Source organism: Littorina saxatilis, linkage group LG17 (assembly GCF_037325665.1).
Source record: "Littorina saxatilis isolate snail1 linkage group LG17, US_GU_Lsax_2.0, whole genome shotgun sequence".
NCBI lineage: Eukaryota > Metazoa > Mollusca > Gastropoda > Littorinimorpha > Littorinidae > Littorina > Littorina saxatilis.
In genome coordinates this window covers 40016550-40030368 of record NC_090261.1, presented here as the reverse complement: position 1 = coordinate 40030368, position 13819 = coordinate 40016550, and the positions used below count along the sequence as shown (strand labels likewise).

Sequence of the window (13819 nt, the reverse complement as noted above, 5' to 3'; positions counted from 1 at the left end):
TCACAGTCCACACCCTGAATCTCACGTATCTCTTCCAATAGCCCTTATCTTGTGCTTAGACTTTCTGACCTAAAATAGGCCTTTGTATCTATGGTATCATACGGAATAGAATAAAAACATGCTTTCACTGCAACGACAACGACGACGATTACAACAGCAACTTAAACAAGAACACTGAGGCGTGATTGACCATTTAGTCAAGCGATTGTACTAAAATAGTATTATACGCCCCCTGTTATCTTTATCTTTCTTTCTTTTAAGGTGGAGAGAGAGAGAGAGAGAGAGAGAGAGAGAGAGAGAGAGAGAGAGAGAGAGAGAGAGAGAGGCAGACAGAGACAGAGAGACAAAGAGAGAGAGAGAGAGAGAGAGAGAGAGAGACAAAGAGAGAGAGAGAGAGAGAGAGAGAGAGAGAGAGAGAGAGAGAGAGAGAGAGAGAGAGAGAGAGAGAGAGAGAGGGGGGTAGTTATGAGAAGAAAATTTAAGCTGCTTGGGGAAAATCTGTACTGTATTTTGGGGAAGAAAGTCAGTCACAAGGTCATATCAAAATCTATTGTCAGTTTTTGATAAATGCTTTTCTCAGACAAACAGACACACACACATACATCGGGAGACAAACCTATAGGTCTCCGCTCTCGTCAGTTAAAACATTCAGTCATAAACAGCAACTCCAAGACCAACAAGAACGACATAGGAAGCGTGTTCACACATTTCAAAACTCGTTGTAAGACAGCAACTTGAATATACCGTGTCTTGAACATGATGCGACTGCACACACTCTGGGACCGGCACGGTTGGCCTGGTGGTAAGGCGTCCGCCCCGTGATCGGGAGGTCGTGGGTTCGAACCCCGGCCGGGTCATACCTAAGACTTTAAAATTGGCAATCTAGTGGCTGCTCCGCCTGGCGTCTGGCATTATGGGGTTAGTGTTAGGACTGGTTGGTCCGGTGTCAGAATAATGAAGCCTGTGCTGCGACTTCTGTCTTGTGTGTGGCGCACGTTATATGTCAAAGCAGCACCGCCCTGATATGGCCCTTCGTGGTCGGCTGGGCGTTAAGCAAACAAACAAACAAACAAACACGCTCTGGAAGGAGAGAAATAAATAAAACAGAGAGGTTACGACAGACAGAGTTGGTTGAGGAGAGAAGTCACTTCACGACAAGCGCTGCCCTAAGGTGGTTTTGACTCCCCCCCCCCAATCCCCACTTTATTTACTACTGCACAATCGGCCCATAAACACCAAATTAGATCCAAGAAAGGGAGAGAAGGAAGGACAGACAGACAGAGGGAAACCTATACACCCCATTTACGGTGGGGTGGGGAGGAGAGGGGGGGGGGACTGGTAAACTATCACGGATATCAGACAGGCAGGGGTATTGTTTGGTGTCGTCGTTCGTCTTTAAAATCTTGCAACGAGAGTGTTGCCTGGTCTTAAAAGTCTGTATAACCATAGTAACGTGCATGTTATAGTGTTTTTTGTGTCTATATAGAGCCAAAACCCCAATTTTTTTATTTTTTTTATATTTTTTTAAAAATCAATTTGGAACAATTTATTGACGGGGATTGGCTCTTTAATGGCGTTGAACTGAAGTCAGGAAAACATGTTTCAAAATAAGTTGTACAAAGGTGAACAATAAGATTCTCTTCATAGATAAAGCGACCTTTATTGTTCCACAAAACACTGCATGTGATCACTGTAAAAGAGCACGCCAAACGCTCTGTAGTTCATTGCTGGAATAAGATTGAAATGTTGCGTCTCGCACTTATCCTGCTGTGCGTATCAGGTACGTACTGTATTTTCAGTTCTTCAAGTATTCATACTTTCGCTCATAAACCCCACTGCAAACATCTCTGTCGGTGTTGTCAGCCCGGCTAAAGGTTCTCCTAAATTGAGCCCGAAGTTAACTTCGCGAAGTCTTTTCAATGAAAATTCAGCGCCAAAGCTTCCTGCAGCGAGCTTCGCGAAGTGGACTTTGCCAAATGATAATCTCAGGTTTCTGACAAAATATGAGATGGGAACCAAACAGATGTGTGTGTTTTTTCTTTCCCAAAATTACTGTCAGGTGGTTTATGTAATGTGGAAGAGTGAATCCATGAAGGTGAGTAAAGTTGTAAACATGTCGATAGTGTCACAATGTATTGAATGAATCGATGTGCATGTTTGGGAGTAGCTGGTAGGGGAAGGGCTCCTAATATGGACCGGCTCCTAATATGGACCACCTCTTGATCTGACAAACTAACGGCGCTAGAGCGCTAAAAATAATTTCATTCGCTGTATTCACCCTCTCTGGATAACTTGCGCATGTCAAAACAGTTGCAGAAACACAAACCTTAAAACCGTTAGGCTTTTTATCTTTTTTTCACTTTTGGCAGCGTTCACTCTAACTTTGACGCCTAAAACGGACTCGTTTCTGTCCACAGCCAAAGCTTTTATCACACAAAAATTGCTATATATGACAGCTAAGACCGTATTTGTTACGTTTTAGCAGTTTTGACCCCGAGTTTCAACTGCAAACAAAAATTAATAGCAAAATCTCAAAGTATGTGTGAGTCCCCTAATATGGACCACCTTCAACAAATCGAAGAAAATAAAAGCTAAAGGCTATTTTCATTAATTCATTAAGAAGCTTGCTGAAAATAACCTATAACTAGCCCTCGAGCTTTCAAAAAAATATATCAAATTGAGCTTCTTTTTGCGGAAGTTGATAATTTCACTTATTTTCACTCTGTTTTTAATATGCTTCTTTAGTTTCCTGGTGTGCTTCAAATAATGCTCTCATCAACCCGAAACAGATCAATCTAAAGCATATTTGAATTAATCTGACATGCACAATAAGTTGTATCATGTTATTTTGAAGTATAGGGGGCTTTTGACAGTGATTCGTGAAGGCCGCTTCACTGGTCCATACTAGGAGCCTGGGCGCCTAATATGGACCCTTTGTGATTTTTTCTGTATTTATTTTTTGCTGAATGTCTATCAAAGCTATTTCACTCTAATTAGGCCTAACGGTTCATTTAAGAGAGAAGGACTACCAAACACAAAATGAAACTTCTTCGCAAGAAAACAAGCTAGTTATTAGCATGAAACAAAAAGTGGTCCATATTAGGAGCCCTTCCCCTAGCTTATTTTGTGAAGAGCACTCAGAGACGGTATCCATATTCCATCCCCGTGCCACCACAATGTCACTTAAAACACCTCGGTCATTCCGCCATAAGTGCATGTGATTACACAAATGGGAATGGAAAAATGTTTTCAAAAGAAAGATGCATCATATTGAGGGGACGCTGCTTTTTGACACAGCTTGTTGTAATGACGCCATCGGTGTTCACAAATTGACGCAATACAAATCTTCAACAGCTCACACAAAAAAAAGCGTCAGAGTTATTTCCGAACAGCATCTAATCTTAGAAAACCAAGGAATACAACTCTTCCACAGTGCACAAAAAGGCTGTCAGAGTTATTTCCGAACAGCGTCTAATCTTAGAAAACCAAGGAATACAACTCTTCCACAGTGCACAAAAAGGCTGTCAGAGTTATTTCCGAACAGCGTCTAATCTTAGAAAACCAAGGAATACAACTCTTCCACAGCTCACAACAGCTCATTTTGCGACAAACTGCAAGGTTGTAATGAACGCACGCATAAGATGTGAAAGGCTTGGTTACGGGTCATTCCCACATTACTGTCGCGGAGGCGGGTGACATACTTAAGACGAAAATACAACTATATCGTTTTCAAGGCAATGAATAATCTCTTGCATAAATAAAATAATAAAGTTATACGTTTTCAAAGCATACTTGACTGTTTTTTCCTTGTATGTTTGGTTGTAAGTTTAGTTTGCTCAAATATGTTGTATCGTTTTGTTTGCCGGTAATTGCACCTTGAACCTTAAAACTGAACATGGGTGTGCCTCGACTTTACATAAGTTGTTGTTTACCATTTAATTACATACAGACAAACATTTTCAAAAACAACAACCCAACTGAATGCAATGTCATTATGTCATGGCGGTGGAATCATACATGACTTTAACAAAATAAATGTTTGGTTATTGAGCGCGTTACTTGCAGTTTTACTTTTGTGTCTTTCGTAGTGCCAATGCCTCCCCCCCCCCACCCCCCTATGTTAATTCCCCTTATACAAGGAAAACTACAAAAAAAATCTGTTACTTTTTCCATTTATAGTTTCACCACACCTAATGCTGTTAGATATACATAACCAGTTTTCAACGATCGTCTTTGAAAATTATTTTTCAAGACCCATGTCACTTCTTTGGACAATGACTCTGTGATTAACAGTTATACGCTTTAGTTATGGCTCTTTAGGCTCCTTATCGTGCATCTACGCCGAAGGATTTGCATTGAAGCTTTGGTCGTACACAAGTTTTCCTTCAAAACAGTGCCTCTGCTGAGAGCAGCTCAGAAGTGTGCTCCAGATTCGCACGGCGTGCGAAGATATAACGGCAAGCCATGCGCGAGCACCACGCACTATGACGACGGTCACAGAGGATCATGCGGATGCGGACCGACGAGTTCGGACACGCCCTTCAGCTGGAACCTGAATGAACTTGTGACCGCCCCCTCCCAGAAGTACTTTGACTTAGGGGGGGACAGACAGTGGTGCGGCAATAGTTGCGGCAAGTGTGTCAAGCTGACACCTACAGGTAAGGTTTGTTGATGGTTAAATGCAATGCGATCTTCGCTGTTTGTATATCGCAAAGAATGTCAAAGTTTGTATTCGTTTGTTTGTTTGTTTGTTTGTTTGTTTGCTTGCTTGCTTGTTTTTTTATTTTGGTTGTTGTTCGTGGTTTTTGTTTTTGCTTTTTGGTTTGTTTTTGTTTTTGGCCATGATGTTTAAGTAAAAACGAATTCCTTCTGAACAGAATCAGCAGCAACAGCAGACCATAATGCACATAATTAGGCCTTCAGGTTGAAACGTCCAAAATTGAATGTATATATGTCGAGCTAATTGTCAAGGTAAGTCCGGTTTCCTTTGTTTCAATAATGCACGCCAGATTGAAAAACGTTTACCTCCAGTGTCTTATTAATTTCCAGGTGGATTTGTGCCTAACGAGGGGAGAGCACCCCATAACAACCAAGGTCACGTCTTCATGGTGACGAATGACTGCCCCATTCAAGGGAATCAAGAATGGTGCGGAATTTCCGACAGACCGGGAAGAAGTGAGTGCTTCAATACAAGTCACAAAGAGCACGCTTGGCAGTCTCCCCCCCCCCCCCCCCTCCCCCACCGTTTTTTATGCGGTGTTTTCTGTAAGCGAGTTTCTTATAAGTGGGTTCAATTGTATCTAAATGTCTCCTCCACTAAAACAAAAGTGAAACATTCTATAATCATCCTTAGATTCCCCCACCCGTCCTTCCTCTTCGTCGATGATTTATCACTTCAGTGGGTGTCTGTTTCTCCAGCCTATTTCATTTAATTTAAGTTCGTTTTATTCTATTTTATTGTGGTTGTAATTGTTGGAAGACACCTATATTATCTTGATCAGGGTAGATAAGTTTACTTTTTGTGAAAGGGTGACGTGGTGGTCCACGTACGTACCTTGTCACAAAAGCTAAGCCATAATTATTTCTCTTGTTTATTCAAATAATATTTCCGTTACTGCTTTCAAGAACGCCTTTGTGGAGTTAAAAAACAACAACAAACAAATCAAAAAGAGATTATTAGAAAATGATTATACAAATTAAAATGAGGATTTTCACTCGCCTTCACGAATACTATTTCCGAACTCATTACCATTTTCACAGAAACGGATACAAGGCTGGGCACTTCTCACATTTGACGCTTTATTTCTCAATGCTAAAAACAGGTGTTGTGACATATTGCGACAGTTAATTACAGTCAACACTTTTTTGCCTTTATTCCGATCGTGGAAAGGGGTTGCTCATGCGACAAGTTATCTAGAATCTGCGCACAAGCAAACACTTCACTGATGCCCAGCTCTGAAATAATTACATCGATACACAGTAGGTGGCATGTATCTCTCTCCTTCTCTCCATCTTTGCAGCACAACCACAAACTCAATTTAGCCGACCTTAAAACCTAAACCAGTTTGAAGATCGAAAATTGTATTTCACTATCTGATTTGTTCAACAGACAAGCACAACTCTCATGGCTACGAGGTGCACTTTGACCTCCAGAATCGCGTTGGACAAGCCACAAAGCTGGGCTGGGACAACCCGGAGGTGGTGTGGGAAGAGGTCAACTGTCCTTCGCATTTCCACAATCTCTGGTCGCAGTGCGAATGTCACTCCCAAGGAAAATGAAAGTGTTTGTCCCAATACCTTCGTTTCAAAAAGTTAGTTTTTTAAATGGTCCACAGTCTATAAAGTGATGTGTTGATCGAGTGGCCTAATATGAACTGTTTCTTGAATAAACGCAATGAGCTATACTCAACCGCGGTCTGTGCTGTGTCTGATTGATTTGCTGAAGTGTGTGTGTGTGTGTGTGTGTGTGTGTGTGTGTGTGTGTGTGTGTCAGTGTGCGCTTTTTGTCTTTAGAAATAGTCCACGTGTCTTTTTACTTAGTCAAGTTATGACTAAATGTTTTAACATCGAAGGGGGAATCGAGACGAGGGTCGTGGTGTACATGTGTGTGTGTGTGTGTGTGTGTGTGTGTGTGTGTGTGTATGTGTGTGTGTGTGTGTGTGTGTGTGTGTGTGTGTGTGTGTGTGTGTGTGTGCGTGCGTGTAGAGCGATTCAGACCAAACTACTGGACCGATCTTTATGAAATTTGACATGAGAGTTCCTGGGTATGATATCCCCATACGTTTTTTTTATTTTTTTGATAAATGTCTTTGATAACGTCATATCCGGCTTTTCGTGAAAGTTGAGGCGGCACTGTCACGCCCTCATTTTTTAACCAAATTGGTTGAAATTTTGGTCAAGTAATGTTCGACGAAGCCCGGACTTCGGTATTGCATTTCAGGTTGGTGGCTTAAAATTTAATTAATGACTTTGGTCATTAAAAATCTGAAAATTGTAAAAAGAAAATTTATTTTATAACACTATCCAAATTTACGTTCATCTTATTCTCCATCATTTGCTGATTCCAAAAACATATACATATGTTATATTTGGATTAAAAACAAGCTCTGAAAATTAAATATATAAAAATTATTATCAACAATTTTTTTCGAAATCAATTTAAAAACACTTTCATCTTATTCCTTGTCGGTTCCTGATTCCAAAAACATATAGATATGATATGTTTGGATTCAAAACACGCTCAGAAAGTTAAAACGAAGAGAGGTACAGAAAAGCGTGCTATCCTTCTCAGCGCAACTACTACCCCGCTCTTCTTGTCAATTTCACTGCCTTTGCCATGAGCGGTGGACTGACGATGCTACGGTCTTGCTGAAACATTGCATTGCGTTCAGTTTCATTCTGTGAGTTCGACAGCTACTTGACTAAATGTTGTATTTTCGCCTTACGCGACTTGTTTTAGCATACCGTTGACACACAGTAGCATAGGAATAATAAACTTATTTCAAGCCATCCAACACACACACACACACACACACACACACACACACGTGTACACTATCTTCACTGAAATATACTCCTCGAGAGAACACAACATGGAGTAGGCCTACCTTACATCTGTTAGGCTTCATATCGGACGTGTACGATACCATGTATCCTTCTCAGCTTTCAGATGGGACGCTGAAGAGAGTGGGTCAGGGGAACAACTCCTTGGAGTAACTCGGACGACACGAAGCAGCCAGTTATTTTCCCATGATATGCCTTAGTGGGTGTAAACGGACAAGAAACGAATGGATAAATGCCCTTAATTAAACCTTTTATGGTTGTTAAAGCCGAACATCCGTCTCATGGGCATACAGCCTTGTTGTGGTAGAAAACCACAGAGCTAGATTTAGCGTTGCCAGCAACACCGGATGCAGTCCAGATACGAAAAACCAGATCTACATCTGTCGCACCGGCATTCCAGCCGACGTTGGCTTTAAAGGCCTTTCATTCTCAACGAAAATAATTCGGCTGATCACACTCGTCATTATTTTCATCTGTTATATTTCCAGCACCTGTCCTACTGAAGGCAGAACCGAAGTGTCAGCCAGATGCACAAGGAGTCCGAAGGTTTCTCGGCAAGCCATGCGCGAGCACCACGCGCTATGACGACGGTCTCAAAGGTTCGTGCGGCTGTGGTCCGGTGGGTAAAGAACTGCCCTTTGACTGGGGCGTTCAAGAAATGACTGCAGCGGCCTCCCAGATGTATTTCGACAACGGCGGCAACGCGACATGGTGTGGAGCCAGATGTGGTCGGTGCATCAAGCTTACACCTACTGGTAAGGTTGTTGTTTTTGCTGGTGATGTTGTCGGTTGTTAAGGTTGCGCCTACATGTATTTCAGATCATTCGGCTCAGTTTTTTAGGATCCAATGGCAGGTCTCGGATTCTTCTTTTTCCTTTCTTTTTTCCTTCCTTTCTCTCCCCTTTGCTTTTCTTTGCGGTGGTAGTGGTCGTTGGTCGCTTTCTCATAGTGAAAAATCTTGCAGCAACAGGAGTCGCACTGTCAAGGTGGGGGGGTCTTCGGGTATAATCACCCACCGGCACTTCTGGCCTTGGTCTTTTGCGAGAAAGTGCCACGGCAATGACACAGGGGCGGAACGTGGATACCGTCTTTGAGTGATCACCTAGAATCAAACATGTGGGTCCGAGGATCACAACTAAGTTATAGTGCTCTACCAACTGAGCTACCACTCACCCATTCACCAAGCAATGACAGTGGTGGTGGTTTTGCTGGCCGGTGGTGGTAATTGTGGAGGTGGTGTTCGTTTTGAAGGCGGAGGACTGAGGTGGCTCATGTTACAGTGGTTGTTACTGTGATGGTTTTGCCGACGGTGGTGGCCCTAGTGGTGGTGGTGGTGGTGGTGGTGGTGGTTTTAATTTTGAAAATTTAACATGTGTGTACTGTGTTGCAGGTGGTTTTCTGCCAGTGGAAGCAGGACCACCCCCAAACAACCATCCCCAGATCTTCATACTGGTCGACGACTGTCCTGTCGAGGCTCCTAACACGAAATGGTGCGGCATCGCCGGCCCCCCTGGAACAAGTAGGCTATATAATTATACGTATTTTTTTCTTTTCTTTTTTCCTAGCGGAGAATTAGAACAGAGTTACAGACCAGGTTGCTGTAGTATAAAAGAAAAGTCAAAGAATGAAGTGTAAGAAGAGGTTAGGCCAAATAAAAATATATGTTGGTTTAGGGTAACCCGATCGACCGACCTTATTTTTTCCCGCCGACCCTAAAATTAGTTTTTTATTTCTCAACAACAAAACTTTTGGCACATTTTGCGAACCATACCGAGACTAAGGGAAGTAACTTTCTTTGAAATCAACTAAATTTAAAGAAAAACAAGTCGCGTAAGGCGAAAATTCAACATTTAGTGAGCTCAGTCGAACTCACAGAATGAAACTGAACGCATTGCATTTTTTCCGCAAGACCGTACACTCGTAGCATCGTCTGTCCACCGCCCATGGCAAAGGCAGTGAAATTAACAATACAGAAAAGCGCGGTAGCGGTTGCGCTGAGGAGGATAGCCCGCTTTTCTATATCTCTATTCTTTTTAACTCTCTGAACGTGTAACTGTTTTTAATCCAAACATATCATATCTATATGTTTTTGGAATCAGGAACGGACAAGGAATAAGATGAAATTGTTTTTAAATCGATTTCGGAAATGTTATTTTAGTCATAATTTTTATATTTTTTAATTTTCAGAGCTTGTTTTTAATCCGAATATAACATAATTATATGTTTTTGGAATCAGAAAATGATAAAGAATACGATAAACGTAATTGTGGATCGTTTTATAAAAAAATAATTACAATTTTCAGATTTTTAATGACCAAAGTCATTAATTAAATGTTAAGCCTCCAAGCTGAAATGCAATGCCAAAGTCCGGCCTTCGTCGAAGATTGCATTGCCAAAATTTCAATCACTTTTATCAAAAAATGAGGGTGTGACAGTGCCGCCTCAACTTTTACAAAATAGCGGATATGACGTCATCAAAGACATTTATCGAAAAAATGAAAAAAAGTCTTGGGATATCATACCCAGGAACTCTCATGAAAAATGTCATACAGATCGGTCCAGTAGTTTACTCTGAATCGCTCTACACACACACACACACACACACACACACACACAGACACACACACACACACACACACACACAGAAATTCAAAATTAAAATTCTACGCAAAAGTAACAGACTCGAGGAAATACGAAGTGCAATCTTATATCAATGAGGTAAAAAATTTAGATCACAGAAAAGCATTAACAAAGTTAAGAATAAGTGCACACGATTTAGAAATTGAAAAGGGTCGACATTTAAATACACCAGTAAATGACAGATTATGCAAAAAATGTAATGTGATAGAGGATGAAATACATTTGTTGGATAAATGCACCAAATATACTTCCATTAGAGAAAAATTCATATCAAGCATAGCCTATTCAGGCCAATACACTCTTCCCAGCCAAATATTACAAATACCCAAACTACAAACCCAGCTAGCACAGTTTGTTTACGAATGTTTCAAAAAACGGTGATGTTTGCTTTTACTACAGTTTCTTTGTTAATTAATTACGTGCCTTATAAACTGTGTGTTTCATGGCAATAAAGATTATTCTATTCTATTCTATTCTATTCTATTCTATTCACACACACACACACACACACACACACACACACACACACACACACATACACCACGACCCTCGTCTCGATTCCCCCCTCTATGTTAAAAAATTTAGTCAAAACTTGACTAAATGTAAAAAGAAGAAGAAAAAAAGCCGCCCTATCTTTTTTGGTCACGTTACCCTAAACCAACATATATTTTCATTTGGCCTTAGAACACAGATGAGCAGTCAGCGAGAGTTATGCAGAACATAACGATCCCATTAGCCTAAGCAAAAAAAACATGCAGCAAGTGTTTTAACATTTACTCTTTGTATGAAAAAGTGCCCAAATGACGAACCTGTGTTTATTATAAAAAATATCATTGGTGATGAATCTTAAGCGAACTTTATACCAACATATTGTTTTGTTCATATTTTCGCACAGACAAAACAAACTCGTTTGGCTACGAGGTGCACTTTGACCTTATGGATCACGTGGGACAGGTCACTAAGCTAGGCTGGGACAACCCGGAAGTGGTGTGGGAAGAGGTCAACTGTCCTGCGCATTTACACAGTCTCAGCTCCCAGTGCGAATGTGTAGGTACCGGAAAGTAGACTCCGCGGAGTGGACTGCGCCAACAAACTCCATTTAGTAATATGTGCCTGCTCCCCTTCTTTTGATTTAAAAAGATTCTGCTCATCCTTCATTTTAGTAGTGCAATCTAACTGATCGTCTCCACATTACCGAAAGATACCTCAGTCTGAGCCAAAAATGTCCTGCGTCTAACTGGGAAAAAATAAACCCCAACAACCTCAGGCCATTCCTACTTCGACAGATTTCGAGTTAGTCTCAGCTTAATATTACATAGCATCTTAAAGTCGAGTTTGATTTATTGTTTATCGACATTGACTTGCTTTAACAGTCAACAATGAAAAGCATTCGCAGTAAATGAACGGTTTGCCGATAATTGAAGTAAAAAAACACCTATGAAAATGTGTAGGGTTCAGAACATTCTTACCCTGTAAATTTTGAACCACTATTCTCGATCAGTTTTGATACAACACAAGAAACAAGCCAAATTCAGATTTAAATTTGAAACATGATCTGGCCTTGGATCGTATTTCATTGAGTTGCATGTCCTTGACTATCGTTCTAAATAAAAATGATTGCTTGCTCAAAATGTTTCAGTGTTTTGGTGAGAATGTACATTCAAGAAAACTGTGTATTTTCCTTTTTCCAATTGTCGTTTGTTTGAATTGACTTCTTGTTTCTTGTTTTCCAAATAAACGTAAACAATCCCACAAACAATAACAGCACACAAACACACACACACACACACACACACACACACACACACACACACACACACACACACACACACACACACACACACACACACACACCAATGGATTCCGTGGAGTATGCAGGGGCAGATCCAGGGAGGGGGGTGGAGGGTCCGGGGTTTCCGGAAACCCCCCCTAGCCTAAATTTTTTTTTTTTAAGAAACAGAAAAAAAAAGAAGAAAAAAAGAAAACCTGATCATGATGGCTCAGTTTGCACCAGATTGCTCCATTTTCCTTAACTTTTTTCCATTTTTTTCTGGGGGGAAAGCCCCCGGACCCCCCTAGAAGCCGGCCTTTGTCTTCTAAGTGACAGTTTTGGAAAGTAGTAATTTGCTGTCTCAACTAGTTGCACCAGATCGGTCAAATGTCCTTGTTACGATCAAAATTTTTCTTGTTAAAACTATTTTGGAATGTGTATTAGGGGAAGTGTTTTTGCTCAGATTGCATCGGATTGCTCCATTTTCCTTGTTTTTATCAACATTTTCTGGGGGGGGGGGGGGGGCATGCCTCCTTGTTTTTATCAACATTTTCTGGGGGGGGGGGGGGGCATGCTTCCTGACCTCCCTTGGAGGTTCGAACGCTTCGCGTCGTCGAATTGTCCCTAAAACAGTAACAGAAATTCGGAACCCCCCCCCCCCCCCTTAAAAATGATGTGATCCGCCCCTGGTATGGCATTATAAAGGTAGGATAAGAAACATTACCACACTTTTAAGACAATTGTTTGTCAGTTCTCTTCTGTTCAAAACCAATTTGCTTTGTTAGTGAGTGTATAGAAGTCATGATTGTGTGTTCGTTTTCTGTCTTTTAGGTGATTATACTTTGTGAGCGTAAATGCATTATATGGTGCATGCCTGTGTGTGTGTGTGTGTGTGTGTGTGTGTGTGTGTGTGTGTGTGTGTGTGTGTGTGTGTGTGTATGTGTGTGTGTGTGTGTGTGTGTGTGTGTGTGTGTGTGTGTGCGTGCGTGCGTGCGCGCGCGCGTATATGTGTGTTTGTGTGTGTTTGTGTGTGTATGTATAATATGTGTGGGTATGTGTGTGTGTGTGTGTGGCTATTGCCAAATTCTGCTAATTCTGAATTGTTGTCAATTTTGTTTAAACATCTCACTTTCTTGTCAGGTCAGTTTTATTTTGGGGGTACCCTAATTTCAGCAGCCCTCGCGTGACCCCACGGCCGCGACCCCTGTAAAAGGAATCTCTGATCCAAAAAGTATGCCAAATGGTCAAGCTTAACTGCCTTCAATGGCAGAGAAATGTTAAATGAAATGACTCGGAAATTATACTGTTCAAAAAAAGAAACGCATAGTTGCTACTTGCCAAATTTGTTTTATTTTTCGAAAAAATTAACAGAAAATCCAATATTTAGATTATTTGTTTGAAATTTGGTATGGACACAGTTGAATGCACACACAGTTCATTTACATCTTCAAATCAATCAGTCAATCAATACGATTGGGTGCCGAGGCTGTCAAGTCAGTAGGGGGTGTGACTGCCTTGAGCAGCAACAACTGCCCGGCACCTTCTGGGCATGGACTGGATCAGATGCCGGATATCTTGCTGTGGGATGGTGTCCCACTCCTCCTGAAGTGCCTGCAATAGATCGCGGTGATTTGCCGGCGCTTCTTCTCGCCTGCGCACACGTCTGTCCAATTCATCCCAGAGGTGTTCTATCGGGTTCATGTCTGGCGACATGGTGGTCGGTGAGGAACTGGGTGGTGAGTCGTGCTGTGTGCGGGCGAGCGTTGTCCTGCTGGAATATGGCATCCTGGTCAGCCAGAAGAGGAAGGGCGTGTGGGCGTAGAATTTCCTCCACGTATCGCTGGG

General features: G+C 41.5%; 2 protein-coding genes across 2 annotated transcripts; both read left to right on the top strand.

Annotated features, from left to right (window-relative positions):
- Positions 1-1621: 1621 nt before the first annotated feature.
- LOC138953430 (endoglucanase-like) lies at positions 1622-6413 on the top strand. The gene is made up of 4 exons (XM_070325238.1): positions 1622-1780; positions 4395-4658; positions 5050-5175; positions 6110-6413. The coding sequence occupies exons 1-4, from the start codon at positions 1744-1746 to the stop codon at positions 6277-6279; spliced, it is 597 nt and encodes a 198-aa protein (XP_070181339.1). The 5' UTR covers positions 1622-1743; the 3' UTR covers positions 6280-6413.
- Positions 6414-8017: 1604 nt separating this feature from the next.
- LOC138952569 (endoglucanase-like) lies at positions 8018-11834 on the top strand (the record flags this gene model as incomplete). The annotated part of the gene is made up of 3 exons (XM_070324256.1): positions 8018-8318; positions 8954-9082; positions 11099-11834. Coding segments are annotated over 3 exons (600 nt in total), but the record flags the coding sequence as incomplete, so codon positions are not given.
- Positions 11835-13819: the final 1985 nt, after the last annotated feature.